General features: G+C 48.9%; 1 protein-coding gene across 1 annotated transcript in view; it reads right to left on the bottom strand.

Moving 5' to 3' along the window:
- NBEA (neurobeachin) overlaps positions 1-21,020 on the bottom strand; it is a 465,975-nt gene that overhangs the window by 45,756 nt on the left and 399,199 nt on the right. Inside the window, exon 45 of the mRNA XM_045294000.1 lies at positions 8,498-8,638. Coding sequence (XP_045149935.1) covers positions 8,498-8,638 — 141 coding nt within the window. The remainder of the gene's footprint in view (positions 1-8,497; positions 8,639-21,020) is intronic.

Below are 21,020 nucleotides of genomic sequence, written 5' to 3'. Positions count from 1 at the left end.
GCTCAAAGGACTGCCTCTTGGTTTCTGTACGACTTCTGCAAGGGCACAATGAAGGGTTCTGGAATTCCCATCCTTTGCAATGGCATCCCTACGTGGTTAAGACGCAGTTAACTGCCTTTGTGGCTCTCTCCTGTACTGTTTTCTGATATTGCCTGAGATCCATCTGACAACAGCAGTGATGTCACTCTTTCCAAGACCTCTTCTCAATGTGGCTTGATTTTCTGGCAGTTCCCAGTTGATGCACAGCTTCAAACATTTTTTAATTCTCTTCAGCAAAAGTTGCCTTGTGTGTGATACTCATGATCTGATCTGATACTTCTCTCCCTTTGTTGGACCACCTTCCTTTCAAAGGAGCACAAACGTGGATCTCTTGTGGTGGGCTGGGCAGGTAGCCATCGTCCCAGTTTTTGGCACAGAGGAGTGAGCACCTCCATCCATCTGGAGAGGCCTCTCGGTTGGTATCCTGTCAATTCCGAGAGCCTTGCTTGTGGTCAAAGCCCTCGGTGCAGCTTGGACTTCTTCCTTCAACGTCATCAGCTCTTGACCCTATGCTACCTCTTGGAAAGGTTAAGCATCAACCAAGTCAGTTTTGGTGCAGTGACTCTGTGTATTTCTTTCATGCTCTTTTGGTGCTTCTTGTGTCATGAATATTTTAACTACAGACTAGCGATGATGCCTCCAGGACGGGTATTTCCCTTCTTCAGTTCTTTCAGCCTGGGACATGACGAGCGTGTTCTTCCCCTTTGGCTCTCTCAACCCAGGTCTGTGCGCGTTTCACGGTAATGCTTTGCTCTGTCTCTGGAGCAACCTTCTGGAACTTTCTGTTCTGCTCTTTCATGTCCCCCACGTCTTCTGCTTGTTTTAGGTGAAGTGTGTTCAAGAGGAGGATCCAGAGTCTCGCTGACTCGTCTTGGTCTTGTCTTTCTCGCTTTGATGACCGTTTGCTTTCGTCCACATCCTGGATGTCATACCATACCTAGCCTGCTCATCAGGTGTTTGGGTCCGAGCTGTCTGGTGTGCACATTCAAGTGGCCACATGCATGACACATTCTTCTTCCCAGTCACCCTCCCTGCTGCAGGTGCAGCTCTTGAAGTCTTGAAAGGTCTGTGAGCCTTTTCTTGCCGTGAGGGTTGGCAGCACGGGGCCCATGGGTGCCTGTTTCCACGGACCTACACACGATTTCAGATATGCCCAGGAACTGCTGATATAACAAAACAAGAATCTTTCTTTTACACTCTTAACTATTGGTGGCATGTTGCACCCAATGGTTCTACCTGAAGATCTCTATTATTATAGGATGTCAATCGAAGGCACTGAGATTTTTTTTTCCCTGTAGGCAGTGGGTACCGTTACTTTACAGAAACAAGGACGGTCTCTCTGTTGTCTAGTTGGTTAAACGGATGGGGATGAGGCCCCTTTTCTCCTGTAACACCTTCTTGTCATCAGTCACTGGATCTGACTGCGACCCTGATCTCCACCATACACCTGTTCCTTTTTTTCAGCCAAGAGATTTTCCAAGAGCAGCTCTGTGGGGGCTGAGTGGGAGGAGAACTTAAACTGAGGAGCTACTGTGAATTCCATGTCATCTAGCTTCTCGATTTGCAGGCCCAGCAGAGCCAGGGGAGCACTCCACATGTGACTGTTCCCGGCAGCCGTTAAAGAGAGCTGGCTGGGAAGCCACTGTTCTGGGGTCACACATGACTTATCGACATTAACCTCGTTCTTCCTGGAGGCCTCCCACCACTACAGATGGGGAGCGCTCAGAGAAATGGATAGGTTATTTGTTTATAAGTGAGTATTGATCTTGCGAGCTCTGATGACCCTGGCGGCGATTCTCCACGGCATTTCCCTGGTGGAGTACAAGGCCTTTCTTCTTCACCCAACTTGTGCCTGACTGACACAGAGAAGCGAGAAGTCTGCTAGCCTTCAGGGACTTGCCAGAAATTAAAATGAGGGCCCTCTTTGGACTTGAAGACCCGTGGGAGCGGCTCGGTGACTGACAGCATGGTGACGGCACAGCCGGAGTACTCTCAGTCCTTCTTTTCATCAGAGCCCCGGTCCCCTCCGAGGGCACAATTATTTCTAACGACCTCTCCTGCATCTCGCTGATGACAGCCAGCTAATCCCCCGGGGCAGGCAACCAGGCGCTGCCCCCTTCCCCCTTCTCACTACCCAACTGCACTCTCCTCTCCTCTGCACAATTGGTTGTCTCAGAGCAATCTTTCCTTTGGCCCCTCTCCTTGTGTTGCCCTCTCCTCTTCTTCATCCCGTGTGGGGTCAAATACAAAACCCTCCCTGGGGGCCATGGAGCTTGGAGCCTGAGCCTCCAGGAAGAAAGGTTGTGTGTCTACAAGTGGCATGGGGCGGCACTTCACGGTTCCAGAGCACCCTCCCCGGGGCCTTCCAGGTGTGGGTGGGAAAATGGGAATGGAAGAAAATGGATGTTTCCTCATGAACTGTTGGGTGTGTGCTCGAATCATATCCTCTCGGCTGCACAATTACCCTTCATACTGGGCCTTCTTCTGGTTCCACGTTCCTGAAAACTCCAGGTCACGTTCTAGGAGTTGGAGGAGCCAGAACGTGAGCTACACGTTGGCTCAGCCCAGGTCTGTCCTCTCTCCAGAAGCAACTTTCCGAATCGTCAGGGGCCGGCGTCAATTCGCCTTTCTGTGTGCCAGAACAAGCACACTGTGCTAGCCGGTGAGACTTCGTCCCATGGACTGTGGACATGTTGTCAGGGCAGAGTGGTCCATGGAGAAGACAGAGGGTCAGTGAAGACGGGAGGAGGACCTTCAAAGAGATGGACTGACATGTTCACTGTGAGAGGGGCCGGATGCTGCTTCATTCTGTTGTATCCAGGTATGGTCATGATGAGTCTGCGCTGACTCGCTAGCACCTAACCGGTGCCAGATCACAATGCATCTGTGATCTGGAGAAGATAAAGCCTCCGCCCCCCTAAAAAATTCCAAGCCTGGAAACAACCAAGAACAACGCCAACCCGCCCAAAAGCCTCAACCGAACCGCCCGTGGCCCCAACGAACCCCCGAAGCCTGGCCGCGGGGCCAAAAACCCGGGCAACAAATGGAAAAGCCCAACCCCCCCGCCGGAAAACCAAGGGGCAAGGGGCCCCCGGAAAGAGCGATGACTCTGAGACGCCTCTGGGCACGTGCACCCTGTCCTTCGAGGTCACTATGAGTCAGAATGGACTCTGAGGCCCACAGTGACCAGTGCCAGGTTCCTGGGGTTCAGTACTTCACCTATTCCCCCAAGTAGCTCCCGTTGTCCATGAACATCAGTATCTAGACAGATGTGAAAGCAAGTTTTCATTGAGCCAAATTAATCCCCACGCTTGTAAAAGGGCTTCCAATATTTGGATTTATAAGCGACATTACGGTTTAAACAGGCTGGTGGATGTCTTTCAAAGCAATACACCATGTATAATGAAAGATCCCAAAGTTAATGTTTATCGTGTAATCAATATGTGTGACAAGTGAGTTATGAAGGAGGAGGCTGAGTACACTAGATTTGGAAGGTAAACCGGTACTGAGGGTGCTCCGGGCTCACAAGGGAGATTCAATGATGTCGGGAGTGATCACATCAGAAATAAACTCCACCCCCAGACCAAACCAAACCAAACCTGTCCCCGTGGAGTTGCTTCTGATTCAGAGTGACCCTGCAGGACAGTGGAAAACTGCCCCACTGTGCTTTCTGGACTGTCATCTTCATGGGAGCCGGGGGGCTGGGGGGGCTGCAGGACTGCTAACCTAAGTGCAGGCTGTGGGAGCCCATGGGCCACTAAGAAAGAAAGCAAGATGAGCCGTCTGTTCCTGTAGCCTGTGGCGCTGAAGCCCACTCTTCTTGGTCTGGTTGGGCAGCAATGAGCCAGAAGCACCCCAGGACGGTGAACCATGATTGCAAGCAGCCAACTGCGGTTGGGGACGTCAAACCACCACGTGCTGAAGCGCTGGGCCTGCATGGTTCCTTAACCGTGCCAGCCACAGGAATGTGTCCTTCACCCTGGCTTCCACACAGCCCTGGTGGGGCCATGGTTAAGTGCTTGGCTGACAACTGGCAGGCCAGGGTTTGGACCCAGCAACCACTCCTTGAGAGAACCATGAGCAGGTCAGGTTTCATAAGAACGGCGGCCTTGCTACCCCCGGGGCTGTGTACTGGGGCTGACTTGAGGGGAGCGCGCTTGGTTTGGGCTTCAGTGTTATTGAAACACTGCTATCAGGGCTGACAGCCAGCAGGGGAGGAGCCCTGGTGGTGGCGCAGGGGTTAGTCATTGGGTTGATAACCACAGGGTCAGCAGTTTAAACCCACCAGCTGCTCCTCAGGGGGAAAGATGAGGTTTCGACTCCCGTAAAGTGTTACTGTCTTGGGAACCCACCGGGGCAGTTCTCCTCTGTCCTACAGGGTGGAGCCCGATCAACTCGAAGGCAGTGAGCTTTGAGAGCCCCAAGGAAGCAGCCTTCCACAGAGTCTGGAGATTCAGACACACGATCTTATTAGTGGTCCCGACCAGTGTCAGGGCAGTCTAGCGACTGACTGAGGGGTGCAATGCGTGAGACAATGACAGGCCAGGAGAGGTCCCGCGGGGCTCGCTCCTGATTTTAATCCGAGTGTAGCTGTGTAAGTAACTTCTTAGTGATGAAGATGTTAGGGCAATTTCCACTTCAGAGACTCCTGGGGACGGGCATTAGGAGAGCACCGGTCCCTGGGTCACCAGGTGACGCACTTTGGAAGCTATTTGGCCAAAGGGCTTCCATCTTTCACGGTCAGACCAGAGATGCACTGGTTGAATGAGGCCCAAGAAAACAACCCTCTACATCTGAGCCGCCCAGTCCTGGCTGCTCACGGATACCAGACACTTGAAATGTGCTATTTGGAACTGAGATGGGCCGGACGAAGTCTGCAGTGAGGGTTTCTCAGACGAGACGAGAAGAGAGCATGAAACAGTCGTGTGAAGGGGGGACAAACGCACTGACATCATCTCAGCTGCTTCCTTTGGCTCTTCCACGTGGCTCAGCGAGACTGTGAGCTGCAGAGTCGGCTTCCGTGGTATCGCCACTGCTAGAGGCCACAGGGGCAGGCAGGACGTGTCTAGGATAAGCATGTGGGGAGCAGTCGCCATATCCTCGCTCAGATTCCTGTCTCTAACTCCCTTCCAGTGGAATCGCAGGCCAGCCCCAGGATGCCTTGGGAGTGATGGTTTGAGACCGGATCTCGCTGATCTGGGATGCTGTCATTTCTGTTCTCGGACACTGTCCCTGGGTGCACATAGACCCACCACCCATGGGGTACCCCATATCTCCAGGTCTTTTCTCCCATGGAAATACTGGGTGGACTTTACTGCCAACCCTTTAGCTCACAGTGGCGAGCACCACTTAGTCTGAACCAGGCCGTGGGCGATGACTCCTTGGAGAGGCTCACCCTGGGCAAGTCCTCTGACACTGGTGTCAGGGTCGTCCGATTACGTGAAAACCATCAGATGCCATCTTGTGACTTTCAAAATATCACCATGCATACAAACGCGTTGACTCTCACAACAACCTGCTTTCTCAGAAACGGTTTCTAACATTCTTTTACAGACCCACATTATCGAGAGGTACCCACTTCCTCCAAGAGGGACAGTCGTTTCGGCAGTGACTGTCACTGAAGGGACCCTGGGGGCATGGGAAAGCTCTCTGCCACGCTGAAGCAGCTCTGCTCAAAGGTCCTCTGGAAGCTTCCCTGGCTCCCCGCCGGGAGCCTCTCCAAGATGGCAGGAACTGACTGAAGAAGCCAGAGAGAGGTCCGTGTTGAAGAAGCACAGCCATGCCCAGGCCCGGCCCGTCTCCTCTGCTTCTGGAGAGGACCCGGGGGCCAAGGCCACTTCACCGCCACCAGCCCTCTTCTCAGGCTCTGACTTTCACCCTCTCCTAGTACTTGGTTTCCTCTGACCTTCATGCACGGCCACTGGTGGTCAAGGGGCTGGGATCCGGGTTACAATCAGACTCCTCTACCAGCTGCTCTGTTTGCTTCAGTGTCCGCCTGTGTGTGAGCGCACCTCCTTTGAGAGCCCATTTTATGTCGCTGGACAGGAGGCCAGTTCTTTGAGGTCTTCATGGCCACGTCTGGGTTCTGGGTTGAGATCTTTGACCTGCAGCCCAGACTCCAGAACGGAGTAAGCTCTCCGTGTGTCCCAGGGCCAATAATCCAGACAAGCTGTTGCTTATTTCACGAGTACGAAGCATTTTCCCATTTCTGAGTGTGCGGTCATTGATTACAGTCTCCAAACTCAAAGCTTAGCTCTTTCTATTTTGATTTTATGGATGTGCACAGAGAGATCAATAGGAATTTCTGCTGCTTGTGAGTGCCGCTGGATTGGTTCCGATTCCAAGAGCAGTAGAAGGAAGCACCATCTTCATGACCAATTCTTCTGCGGTCTTCCTTACCCAGTGCTCAACTTTCACCTGCATATGCGGCTGTGGAAAACACCATAGCTCGGGCCAGGCGCACCTCAGTCCTGGTGGTGGTGACGTAATTTCATGTCAACTTGATAAATATAGGGATGGAGTCTAGCCTGTCAATTAGGCCACAGCCTGATTGATGAATCCTTGTAGGCGGGGCCTTCTCATGAGAATTCTGGGAGTTTCCTCTCTTCCTCCCTGGAGGTGGGACACACTCTCTCTCTGCTACACCTTCTTGTTGACAAGCCACAATGGAGCCATGCTGATGGCAACCAGAGCCCTGGAGATGAGTCCACTGCCATTGGACCCACAGGACTTTCCATCCACACCCTGCGATCTTCATGTATTCGGCATCATTGCATGTGCTGCGTGAGTCTGAAGAGGAATTCATGGGCTAATCTCAGACTTGTGGACTACTATCAAATTTATAGGCTTGAACCGGACTGGGCTGGGATGTTTAATTGATGCATAATTACTTCTTGATGTAAAGTTCCCTTTTACACATATATGAATGTCTCTAGATATGTTTCTCTAGTCAACCCGGACTCACACAGTTCTCAAAGTAACATCCCTACTTTTCAAAAAGAGGTCTTGCCCAATAGATTCACTCAGTACAAAACATCCTTTGATCTCCTGGCTGCTACTTCCATGAGCAATGACTGTGGATATAAGCAAGACGAAATCCCCGACAACTTCAATCTTTTCTCCATGTATCATGATGCCACCTATTGGCCCAGTTGGGAAAACTTTGGTTATCTGTACATTGAATTGTAGTCCATCCTGAAGACTGTGCGATTCTTGATCCTCGTCAGCAAATGCTTCAAGTCCTCTTCACTTTCAGCAAGTAAAGCTGTGTCATCTCATTACATTTTATTTTGTCCTCTTGAGCTGCCCTTTCATCATTTCTATTCCACTCTTTGACTTCATCCTTTCTTCCAGTTGCCTGCACTGCTCTATGATGAAGAGCAAGTTTCCGAGTCTCTTCTGACACCCACTTTGATTTTCAGTTTCTTTCCTGCGTGTTTAATGACAATTTGCTCTTTATGAATGATGTCATTGATGTCCTCCCACAGTTCACTGGGTCTTCTGTCATTCGTATTCGATGCAGCAAAGCTGTTTTTGAGAGGTTGAGGTGGGATATATTCAGGTCATATTTTGGTCATGTTCATGTACTCAAGGTCATGTCTCGGATCTCGTGGGCTTATTTTGATTTTCTTGAGCTTCGACCTGAACTTACATATGAACAACTGATAGTCTGTTCCACAGTCAGCCCTGGCCTGGTTTCAGCTGTACAACTCTTCTTGATGTGGCTGAACTACTGCATTGTATGCTATGTCGGCTATGTGCCAATTATACAGCTTAAAAAACCCTGAGAATCGGTGTAAAGACCTACTAGAGCCCCAGCACACAGGGCTGCCATCCACGAGGTCAGGTTTCAAACCATCAGCTGCTCCATGGGAGGAAGGGGAGGCTGTCTTGTGTGTGTGTGTGTGTGTGTGTGTGTGTGTGTGTGGAGGGGGCTTAGAAACCCAAGGGCAGTTCTACCATGTCCCATAAGGTGAGTTCAAGTGTCAGGGACGGCAGTGAATATGCTTTGGGCCACAGGGACAGGTGTGAGGGACTGTGTCTTTGTGAACAGCCTGAGTGTCAGGGCAGTCGTTGGTGGCAAAAGCAGTTAAGCACCGGCTGGTAACACACTTGCCTGTCACTTCTGAGGTTGGCTTGGCCATCAACCTCCTCAAGCCCATCCCCTCTCAGACTCAGACTCCCCTCAGACACATCCCCTATTGGACTTGGCCCCCCTTGGACGCATTCCCTATCGGACTTAGCCCCCCTCCAACTTGGCCTCCCTGAAATGAAGTCCAACAGTGCGGGTTTAGTTTCCAGTTAGGTTTGAACAATGCTCATGTGACCCCACTAATGGGGAGAAAGGGCTGGCCTGGATCTTCCTGGAGATTCTGTGGGGTGGGAGGGGGTGGGGACACTCACAATGCCTGGATCTTCCTGGAGATTCTGTGGGGTGGGAGGGGGTGGGGACACTCACAATGCGCACGAGCCAGGCCAGCGTGGAGGTGGCTGTGGAGTAGTGGGTGCTGTAGTGGTAGGGCAGGCTCTGGTCATCCTCCCACGTTTCGTAGCGCTCTGCGTAGAACACGGCTCGCTTGGGGTTCAGGGCACCAATGGGCTGCGAGGGGACAGAAGGGGCAAAGGTGAAACATGCCACAGTGGGGCTCGCCTATAACGATAATCATCATGCTTATACAGATACGCAAGGAAGAGTCTGATGGCGTGGTGGGCGAGGTGTCGAGGTGCTCACAAGGTTGGTAGTTTGAAACCCCCCAGCCACGCTCCTGTAAAGTTAGTCTCCAGTCTGCACGGCTGGTTGTACCCTGCCCCATAGGGTCGCAGTGAGTCGGCATGGACTTGAGGGCAAGGGTCTGAGTTTGAGTTTGCGTCTATTTGCAGAGCGGTCAGGAGGGTTGAGCCAGTCAGGTCAGTCTCAGGGTCAGCACAGCGCCCAGGCCCCCCAGAGTCTCTGTTGTGAACGCCCACTCTTCACTGAGCCCGGGGGAGTCCCCAAGGGGAGGGCAACCCACCAAGGCTCAGCACCGTATCTGGTGCCCTTTCGGTGTGAAGCTAGTGCTAATGGGGGTGGGGGCACTGCCAGCTGCTGTGGCAGACCCCATCAGTCAGGGCTCCCAGCGTGTGCCCTCACAACCTTGGCGTGTGATTTGGGCGTCCAGGCAGAAGGAGCCCACTCTGACGTCTGAAGGGTAGTGGCTGCTCTCAGATCTCTGACTCCACACTGGGACGACCCTCTAGAGGGATCCTCCCATCATGCACCCCGCCAGGCCCCTCTCCTCAATGTCCTGCGAGGCTGAAGGACGGGGGCTCAGGCGAGACCGGATTCCTGTATTTCTGAAGTGCCCTGCATGACTCCAAACCCCCGGGCTGCATTCACAGAAGAGATGGAGTCGGAAATGAGTGTTTCACTGGGACGGGTAGTATTACCAGGGAGAGAGGGAGAGGTAGGGGGAGGGATGGGAAGGGTGGGGGGAGGAAGAGAGGGGTAAAGAGAGAGAGGGAGGGAGGGAGAGAAAGATGGGGAAGAGAGAGAAGAGAGAGGGGCTAGGGAGAATAGATAGATAGATAGATAGATAGATAGATAGATAGATAGATAGATAGATAGATAGATAGATAGATCGATCTAGCTGAGGCCGACCAGCTCAGGCCTTCAGGCAGCTCCCAGGAGGCTCCTCAGTGCAGCTGCAAGGAGTGTCGGCTCCACGGCTCCACGTGCAGGCTCAGCCAGAGCAGGAAAAGAGCTTGTAAATTTGTGCCTCTTTCCCCCTGTAATTATGACCAGCATGCAGACCAAACAGCTTCGGCCCTGTCTTTAGGGACATGAATATTTTAAGCACCCTGAAGTCTTCTGTAGCCGTTTCTGTGAAGCAGAATGTGGGCCCAGGCTCAGAACTTGATTCTGTGTTAAATCCCCGTCGGCTGCTTCACTACTAGCTTCCACATAGAGGTTAAAAAAGGCCATGGGATTGTAGAAAACGTCAGTTATGTTTTCAACAAGTGCTGACTGCAGTTGCTATTGGGCTAGGCGGGCGGCGGAGGGAGTGAATGTGGGGTTTGGTCCTGAGGGAGGGAGGGAGGGAGGGAGGGATGCAGCTCAGGTTGTTTCAGGCGTCTCATACTTTTCTGGAAGGACAGAGCGCTGCCTTCCCTCACTACAGTTACAGGTAGATTTCTTTTCAAACCATTTCACATGCCTGTGCCCTGGCCGGGCCCACTCGCTGGCATCAGACATCTGTGCCCGGGCAGCCTTATCTGATCAGGTGCGAGCTGCGGCCCCCACCACACATTCTTGATACGGATACAGGACCCCTCCACTAATCCTTCCCAGCCCTTCCCTCAACTACTGTAAAAGGGATAAAATAAATATTTATACTTTTAGTTTACTCGTGTTTCATCGAAGTCGGTTCATTTGAGTATTTTACCGAATAAAGCTCGTTCGGAAACAGCTGCATCCCATTAGTGCCTGCCTGTGCCCCAGAGCTCACGCTCACGGGCATCTGTCCTCTGTGAGGTAGAAGTGAATTGTAGGGCTCAGTGCAAATGAACAGATTGTTCTCTGTCATTTCGCTTCTGATAGCCAGGCACACAGCATCTCTGTTTGCTCTGGACACGGAGCTTCCAGGAGGGGTGGTGTAGTGTGAGGCGGGGCATCCACACGGGAAACAAGCCGCTGCTGTGGAGTCAGTTCAGTCTCAGTGACCTGCAGGACAGGGCGGATCCACCCCCGTGGGTTTCCCACACTGTCCATCTTTGGGGGAGCAGACAGCCTCCTCTTTCCCTGTAGGGTGGCTGGCCTATCTGAACGTCTGCCCAACACTTATCCAACAGTGCCATCAGACAGAGACAACATCTGTGTGTCCATCTACCTGCCTGCCTACCTTATCTGACTACCTACCAGCCCACCTCACCTGCCTGCTTCCCTACTTACTTATGTGCGAGTCGATAAAGTTGTAAAATTGCTGTTCTTTTAAATTTGGATAAAGTAATTCAAGGCCAATATCATTTGGTGTCAGCCAATGAATAAGGCAGTCATTGCGATAAGGACATGAGAGTAACCTACATTTAGTGACATGTATGCATGTACGAAAATTTTACTGCAGAGTTACTGGAGCATGGTCTCGCTCACTCACATCCCTTTCTCTCACACGGCCGGTAGTTAGAGACTCCACCTCTGGGCACCTGAGAAGGAGCCTGGTGGGGTGGCAGGGCAAGCATCCAACCACTCCCCTTTAATGCTTTAAGTTCAAGTTTAAAGACAGAGGGAATGCCATCTCAGACAAGTGCCACAGGCAGTTTGTCTTTCTGAAAACTTACTTGTGATTTTTTTATGTAGAACACATGTCCTGAGGAATGCTTCCTCTGAGGACGATTGTCAAATGTTACCACTTTGTTTCATCTAGCCGATCTATCTATCTATCTATCTATCTATCTATCTACCTACCTACCGGCCATTTTGATCCATCATAGGCCCACCTACCAGTGTATCGAGGTATCTACTGATAGGGGCCCCTGGTGGCATAGCAGTAAGGCACTAGGATGCCAAGCGTGAAGGTAGATAGCCTGAAAAGCCACAGGAGTTGATCTCCTGTGTGCTATGAGGTCTCTATGAGTCAGAATAGACTCAGGCATTGAGTTTGATCTGCCCTTCTTCCTTTGGGATGTATACATCATGTATCTGGACCTCTACCTAATCCTTTATATCTATCTACCTTTTTAATCCATCTGCTTATCTTTTAATCAAATCATTTACTTTTTTCTAAGTTTTTATCTATATCTTTTTTCTATCTACCTCCTTATCTGTCTAACTAAATAGCCAGCTGGAACGGCCCCGTCTTTGGCTTTGATAAGAACTGGAAGAATGCCCAAAGAGCTCCTGTCGTGCAATGGTTGAGCACTTAGCCACCTGAAGGGCCAGTGGTTCCAACTCCCAACAACCCCTCACGAGGAAGATGGGATCAATCCAACATGAACTATTGAACAACATACAAACGGACAATAATCTACCAAACTTATTTTATGAAGCAACTTTAACTGTGATACCCAAGTCAGGCAAAGACATCCCCAGAATTGAAAATTAAAGACCAGTATCTGATGAATACAGACACCAAGAATTTCAATAAATATTTAGCCAAGAGAATTCAACAAATAATCCAAAATAATAATAATACATCATGTTCAAGTGGGAGTCATACCAGATATACAACAATGTTTTAACATTAGAAAAACAATCAATGTAATTCACCGCATTACCAAAATAAGGGGTAAGAGCCATATGATTATATTAACTGATACGAAAAAAGACCTATGATAAAATTTACCCTCTATTTTTAATAAAAAATAATCAATAAAATAGATGGGAAATTTCTCAACATAATAATGGTCAGATATTCTAAATCAACAGCCAGCATCTCACTTAATAAAGAGAAATTGAAAACATTCTCCCTTAGAATGGCAACCAGGCGGGGTTCCCACTTTATCACCTCTGTTATTTAATGTAGTCCTAGAAGTCTTATCCAGAGCTATGAGACATCAGAAATGTATTAAAGGCATCCACATTAGCACAGAAGAAACAACATACGTGAAAGATGAAATATTTGGGAATAAATTTTACCAGAGAAACAACAGACTTACACAAGAAAACTACAACACACTCCTGCATGAAAACAAATGAAACCTCTCCGATGGTCCTGGATAGGTAGACTGATTATAATGAAAACGTCAGTATTACCAAAAAACACTTTACAAATTCAATGCAATTCTAATCCCAAACCTACCACAATTCTTCAAAGAAATGGAAAATCTAGTCACTAACTTCATATGGGAAAGAACAAAACCCAGGATAAACAAAAGACTATTAAAAATGAAAAACAAAGTAGGAAGGCTGTCACCCTAGACTTTAAAACCCACTCATACCCCTGGTAATCAGAAGATAAAACCCATACGTACCCCTGGTAATCAGAAGATAAAACCCATACGTACCCCTGGTAATCAGAAGAGCGTGGCATTGGTGCAAAGGTGCACGTGAAGACCAAGGGATTAACACTGAGAACCCAGACATACAGCCAGGCACCTACAGAGACCTGATCTTTGATACAGAGCTAAAACGCTTTCACTGGGGAAGAGATAACTTTCAAAAGGATGAAGCAGGACCTACACCTCACACCATGTGCAACAAGGAGTTTATGATAGAATAAAAACTCCCCAAACTAAGCTCTCTGCCACTGATTCGATGCTGACGTGCACTGACCCTTACAACTGGGCATAGAGGTCCTTGGGTGTGTCCACGACAGTTACTGTTTGGGAAGCATGAAGCCCTGTCTCTCTCCCTCAGAGTGGCTGGTGGTTTCAAACTGCTGACCTTGTGGATCATCACCCAATGCTTTCTTCAGCACAGAATACAGACCTAAATATAAACCCTAAAATCATAAAGACCGCCAATGAAAAAATAGGTACAAAACTAAGGGCATAAATGCAATACCAAATGTAATGAAAAATATCTGTCTGCACTACAGAATATAAAGGACTGGGATTTTCTAAAAATACGACATTGATGCACATCCAAAGACGTCATCAAAAGGGCTGAAAGGGAACCTACAGGTTGGGTGAAAACTATGAACACTACATCGAATAAAGGGCTAATTTCGAAAATCTATAGAAAATTACAATACTTAAAAAAAAATTACAAATAATCCAATTAAAAAATAGGTACAAGACATCAGTACACACTTTGCTAAATAAAGAAACATTTAATGACAGCATTATTATATGGAGAAATAAAGAAAAGGAAGAGAGCTTTTCACATCAAAGGATGAAACTGAGAAGGCCACGAATGGGGGGGACAGGGACAGGAAATGATGGAGGGGGAGGAGGGCAAGAAAAAATCAGTCACGTGTATGGCTGGGGGGCGGGGGCTCACAGGACACTATTACTGATTGGACGAGACGGGCTGTGCGACTACACAGAGCACGTTTTTCTTTAAAAACCAAAATAAACAAAGTTAAAATTTTAAGAGAGAGAAATCACATCATTAAGCCTCCATATCCCTTACCCCTCAGATCTAAACATTGGTCTCCATGGCTATAAAAGGAGGTGGGGGCGGGGAGCGAGAGAGAGGCAGTCTGTTCTCCTAAAAATGTACAGCCCTAGGGCAGTGGGACCCATTCTCTACTGTGTTCTGCACAGCCTGGGAGCTGGGCTCATCCATCACCAGGAAGCGCAGGGGAGACTTGGGTACCTGGGTCATCACTGGTGCCATCACACGGCCCTGCCCCTCTACAGACAAGTGTGGAACTCCCACTGCAGGCCACTGCTCCCCTCAGGCCTTCTAGTCCCATCCCCATCTTGTGCACGAGGGCACTGATCACAGGAGAAGTTCAGGGCGGCTGTGCTGCTCGGCCTGGCTGTGCATCTGACAGGCCAGTGGGTGTTGGTGCTGGCCTAACACACTTGAAGCTGGGAACCCTGATTGATCCGTTTGGTTTCCAAAGATAGATTTTAGCTATCTAAATGTTCAACACATCCGCGCTTTTGACCCAACTCCATCATCTTAGAAAGATGTGATTTTTCTTCAAAAAATAGAACTGTGGCTATTGGCGCTTGAGAATCCTCAGATGGGGGCTGAGCATCCTCACCTGTTGTCGCCGGGAACCGTGCATCTGAGCTGACTCTCTACTATGGCAACGGCAGGAAGCATCCTGAGAGCAGGGCTCTGTGTCCCCATCTGACTCACTGCAGCTCTGTGCGACCCCCCATCTAACATACTACAGCTCTGTGCTCCCATCTGACTCACTGCATTTCTAACTGCCCCCTCCATCTGACTCACTGCAGCTCTCTCTAAGCCCCCACCATCTAACCCACTGCAGTCCTTCACTCCCATGTAATTCACTGCAGCTCTGCCCCCCACCCCCACCCCCACCCGACTCACTGTAGCAATATCTGGACACCCCACCATCCTGTCCTATCAGACCCATGGCAGACCACTCATTTACGGGATTGCTCTGGGTTTTATTCATCTCTGTGTTCCCAGCACCTAATACAGGACCTGGCTATTTTTAGTGCTTAAAAATTGTTGTAACAGATGAAGATGAGTGGCGTGAATTATGCCATGTCATACGGAACACTTAGATACCACAGGAAAAGTGTAAACAACAAACCCCAAGGGGAAAAGATACTTATAATACATAGAATAAAGAGCCAGCTTCCTAAAAATTAGACAAAAAACTCTTTAAATCAACGAGAGACTAATGAATGATCCCATTAAACAAATGAACAAATATATAAATAGGGAATTTACAGAAAAATAACCACAGATTTCCAACATCCAAGCAAAGTCAGCTAAAATAAAATCTGCTGCCTGATGCTGACTCGTGGTGGCCCTGTGCAGGGTTTCCAGACTGTCACCACAAGGACAGCAGATCAAAACCACCAGCCACTGCTCGGGAGAAAGAAGAGGCTGCCTGGTTCTGTAAAGAGTTCCGTAAAAATTCTTGGAAGAAAATGTCCCCAATATCACAAAGGAAGAGATGATAAACATTCAGGAAACAAAGAGAACACCAATTAGATTTACACACACACACCCAAATAAACCATATCAAGGCATATAGAAGTCACACTATCCAATTTCAAGGACAAGAAGAGAGAGAAGCCAGCAGTCTCCCAGAAAGGCAAACATGAGAGTAAGCTCAGACCTCTCTGCAGAGACCACGTAGGAAAGAAGAAACTGAGGCAACGTATTCCAATGGTTGAAAGACAAGAACTGCAGTCCAAGAATCCTTTCTCCAGCAAAGCTCTCCATCAAATTTGAGGGAGAAATAAAAGTTTCCTCAAATAAGGGAACATTCACAAAATTTGTGAAAACAAAACCAGCATTACAAAAAATACTTTCTAGTTCTTTATGGGCAGAAAACCAACAACTGCAACACACAAACATGAAACCACCACAAGGTGTAACACCACCCAGAAACCAAAACACTGAAAAGAGAACCTCAAAGCATTACAGATCCATTGGAGAAACGAAGACAATCTCACACACACACACACACACACACACACACACACACACACTACCCTATAAAGGGGGAAGAAAGCAAAATACCGAACACAAAAAACAAGATGACTGTTAATGACATTGAATGTTAATGGTTTAAGCACACCTATTACAAGACAAAGAGTAGCAGACTGGATTAGACAACAAAAGTTCATTGGTCTGCTGCCTTCAAGAGACTATCTCAAACTCACAGATAAAAACAGACTTGAGAGTCAAAGGATGGCAAAAAATTTACCAAATGAATGGCAATTAAAAGAACCAGCAGGGGTGGCAATACTAATCTCTGACAAAACAGACCTCAAGTTACCAAGACAATGAAGAGATAAGAATGGGCATAACATACCGCTCAGGGATGAGTAGACCGAGAACCCATAAACATAAAAACCATATATGTGCCCAATGGAAGAGCCTCGACATTCATCAACCAAGTCCTCAGAGATGAAGAGAAAAATCGGCAGATCAACAATTATAGCAGGTGGTTTCAATACACCACTCTAAGAGAAAGATAGATCAACAGGTAAGAAACTCAATAAAGAAACCGAAGCGCTGCACAACACAATCGAACAACTCTACCTACGAGACATTTTCAGGGCTCTCCAGCAAACAACAAAAACATACACATTCTTCCCCGATGCACAGGGCCATACTCGAAAATAGATCCCATGCCGGGACACAAGGTAAGCGTGAGGAAATCATTCAAACTACCTCTCTGACCACAGCACCATACAGCTGGACATCAACAACAGAAAGAATAAAAACAAAGACAGACACTCAGAGAGTCTACAACACACTTCTCAAAAAAGAATGGGTGTGAGCTCAAATAAGAGAGGACATTTGGAAGTTCCTAGAAACCACTGAGAACGACAATATAACACACCCAAATCCACGGCACGCAGCAAAGGTTGTTCTCAGAGGTCCCTTCTTTCCCAGTACATGCAGCCACGGAAAAAGAGGACAGGATTAGGTAACAGCGCATCTCCAGCAGTTAGAGCAGAGTTAACAGCATAATCTTTCCAAGAGCAAAAGAAAAGAAATCATAAAAATTAGAGCAGCGATAAACGAACTGGAAAACTGAAGAGCAAATGTTGGCTCTTTGAAATGGTCAATAAAATGCATGAACCAACAGAGGGCCTAAGAAAGGGAGAGAAGGAGCAGACCCCAACCTCTAGAACTAGGGATGAGCCAGGGGAAGCCACAACAGACCCTCGGAAAATATAAAGATTAAGACTGCATTCCAACAAATTCAATAATTTGGAGGACATGGACAAGTACCTGGAAAATCACTCTCTCCCCAGATTAACGCTTACGGACATGAGTAACTTGAACAGACCCAAAGCAAAAGAAGAAACAGACAAGGTCGCCAAGAAACACCCCACTGAAAAATAACCCCAGTCCAGATGGCTTTGCAGGAGAATTGTACCAAGCATTCAGAGCACAGCTCACACCAATCCCACACAAACTCTTCCAGAGCACAAGAAGGGCCAGCCAACTCCCAAACTCATTCTATGAAGCCAGCCTAACCCAGATACTAAAACCAGGCAAAGACCCACACGGAGAGAGGATTACAGGCAGATATCTGTCATGAACATAGATGTAAAAATCCTCAAGAAAATCTTGGTCAACAGAATCAACATATCAAAAAAATAATACATCACAACCACGTGGGATTCATACCAGGTATGCAGGGATGGTTCAACATTTGAAAAGCAATGAACGTAATCCACCACATCAACAAGAAAAAGGATAAGAACCATACGATCATATCAATTGATGCGGAAAAGCATTTGATAACATCCAACACCATTCCTAATAAAGACTCTCAAAAAGATAGGATTAGATGGAAAACCCTCAACACAACAAAAGTCATATATGAAAACCAGTAGCCAATATTACACTCAATGGTTAAAGCTGAAAACATGTCCAGTGAACAAGGGCACACACTACTGATGCCCTTGTCCCTGCATCTCTTCAACATGGGACTGGAAGTCCTAGTCAGCGTCATAAGACAATGACAAGATATCAAGCGTGTATGACTGGATGGAGAAAAAGTGAAACTTTGGCTATTTGCAGACGATATCATTTTACATATTGAGAGTCCGAAGGGGTCCACAAAAGGATTGCTGGAAACAATAGAGGAGTTTAGTAGAGTAGCAGGATAAGAGATTAACAAGCAGCAACCAACTGGATCCTTATATACCAGCGATGGGAATACAGAAAAAGATCAAGGAATCAGTACCATTCACAACAGCCACGCAAAGGCTGCAATACCCAGCAATAAACCAGCCCCAAAGCCAGAAGACTTGTACAAAGAAAACGTCGAACATTATAAATAGTCCTCAGGCTCCAAGTGTGTCTGGGGTGGAGTCCAGGTCACCGCGTAGAGTTCCCACCTGGGGTCTCACCGATGCAGCCTCTGGAGCATGCTGTGCGCCCTGGAGATCCAGGATTCTGTGTCCCGGACTGGGTTCCCGGGATACCCCCAGACACCCTAGGCCAATTCTGCCCACCTGCTGCACATCATTAAAGACCCTCCCCACCTACTGTCCCCCAGAGCATCCTCAGTCTCTCCTGCTCTACCTGGAAGTCAGCCCTCCCTCTCCTCCTCTCAACAGACATGCACCTATGTTTTCCCAAACGTGATCCTCCCCTCTCCTGTGCTGCCCTTCCCATCAGTAAGCCTCATCCCTCTGTCATGGCCTCATCCCTCTCCAGGGGACCTCACGCAGCAGACCGGACGCAGGCTCACGCTCGCAGGGCTTCCCGTCTTCTGGCTGGGGACCAGAGAGCCCTGTCAAGAGCCAGATCAGTGCCAATGAACCACACATCATCCGCTCCAGGGTATTATAGTCACTTGGCCAGAAGGCACCTCATGACAGCTGGGATCAAATGGACAGGGGAGCGGGCGGGAAGATGCTGTGTGCTGAGTGGCAGCCATGTGGATTTGTGGCAAAGAATTGAGATGGTGCCCGGCTATCAGATAAAAATAGAAGCTGGGGTCATAAAGGCTTGACTTAAAACAAGCAACCATCTAAGCAAAATGCCAACTAAGTCCACATGGAAGAAGCACACCATCATCAGTCACCAAAGGGTTGGAATCATATAATCCGAGGTTGAAGGAGGGATCCATCCACATCAGAGCCTGAATGGTGAGAATCCCATGTGCAGATGGCGAAGGATGACAGTGGGAGCCCAAGATTCATCTGTGGAACCCGAGGACCCAAGCCCCCGGGAACTCCCCCTATCTGAAATGGAGGGAGGGGAGGAAAGCGGTCACTAAACAGTGTTTGGGAGAGAGGAGTACAGAAGATCAAAGGCAGAAATCTGACCTGAACAGTTAAAACTGTATCAGAAGATGCCCCACTGTGATGAGGACTAGACCGGATCGGTGTGTTTGGTTTGGATTGTTTTGCGGGGTCTCTGTTCGTAGGAGAGTGTATCTCAGAGGTTGAGACAGTCAATGTCAGTGGAGGTCACCCTCTGGAAGCTGTGTTACATGCTGTTCCGTTTTCGGAACCCAGATGAACCTAGAGGGACAGCAAGTAGAATACGGGGGAGGGGAGTACAGTGGGGGTGGGGGTGGGCGTAAAATGGAGGCGAAGTCAAGGAGTCCGTGTAGAAAAAGAATGTTTGGAAACTGATTATGGTAGCAATTGTACATTCTACTTGCCGTGATTGAAATGTACAGTCTTGGAAACCCCCAGGGGCAGGTCCACTCTGTCCTCTGGGGCTGCTGTGAGGTGTACTCCATTGGATGGTGGAAAGACCCACGGAGACCCCTAGTTTGGCCCCTTACCCCTAGGGGCAAGGCCCCTAGCTGGGCCCCTCTGACCACGGCTGCCACTGTGGCAGCTCTGTCCTCAGACAGGTGGGTTGGAGCCTGACCTCAGGTGTGCCTAGGTATGCCCTGGGTGGAATGTGGGTGACGGGTCACGTGGTTATGCATCACCCTGACCCGCCTCTGCTCTCCTTGTCCCAAGTCAGTGGCCGATCCTGCCAACCACTGGGCTGTCATGGTCTCATGATGATGGCTTCCCGCATCTGAAGGATTTGTCTTTGTCCTGTTTCAGGCTTAATAAATGTGTCTCTACAAGTTATACTTGAGGCAGGGACCTCTGTTCATCAGGACAACGTTGAATGATTCAACACTGGGTTTCAGCTCAAGGAAAGGCCGTGCTGTGTGTGGTGTGGTGTGGTGTGTGTGTCTGTACGTATGCTATATGTGTGGTGTATATGTATGGTGTTTGTGCGTGGTGTGTGGTGTATGTGTGATATATATATGTGGGGTGTGGGTGTGCTATGTGTGTGGGGTGTGCATGGCGCACGTGGGGTGAATCTGTGGTGTGTATGTGTATGTGTGGTGTGCGCGGCTCATGTGTGCTGTGCATGATGGCATGTGTGTGGTGTACGTGTGTGGTATGTGTGCAGACTGGGCACAGCAGACAGCGCTTGCGCTCTGGCTCCCCCGTCCATGGTGCCCTGGTGGCACAGTGGTTACTTATTGGGCTGCTAACCAAGGGGCAGCACTGTGAACCCACCAGAAAGATGCTTACAATTTTTAATTCATTGACTAGGTTTGGAGCCAGATGCCACAGAATCGAGTGGATTCTGACTTACAGTGAAGGCAAGGAGGATTTCTGAGGGCACAGGTGTTTACGGGAGCAGACAGCCTCATCTCTCTCTGATGCTGATTGGCAGCATCAACAGGGCCCCTGGTGAGCTGAGTGTCCTGTTGTCTGTAGGTGCCGTCCAACTGGCTCTGACTCAGTGACCTCCTGCCTACGAGAGCGCCCGGTCCTGCGTCACCCTCACAACTGGGGTTATGCTTGAGCCATGGTGGCAGCACTATCTGTCCATCTCTTAGACGCCTCTCTTGCTGTCCCTCTGCTGGACCAAGCAGGAGGTCTTCCCCAGGGACTGGTCTCTTCTGACAACATGC

The sequence above is a fragment of the Echinops telfairi genome, unplaced genomic scaffold (assembly GCF_000313985.2).
Source record: "Echinops telfairi isolate 266 unplaced genomic scaffold, ASM31398v2 ScPeMD7_2565;HRSCAF=3150, whole genome shotgun sequence".
Classification (NCBI taxonomy): Eukaryota; Metazoa; Chordata; class Mammalia; order Afrosoricida; family Tenrecidae; genus Echinops; species Echinops telfairi.
Note: the sequence above shows the minus strand (reverse complement) of the source record. Positions and strands in the feature narration are given on the sequence as shown.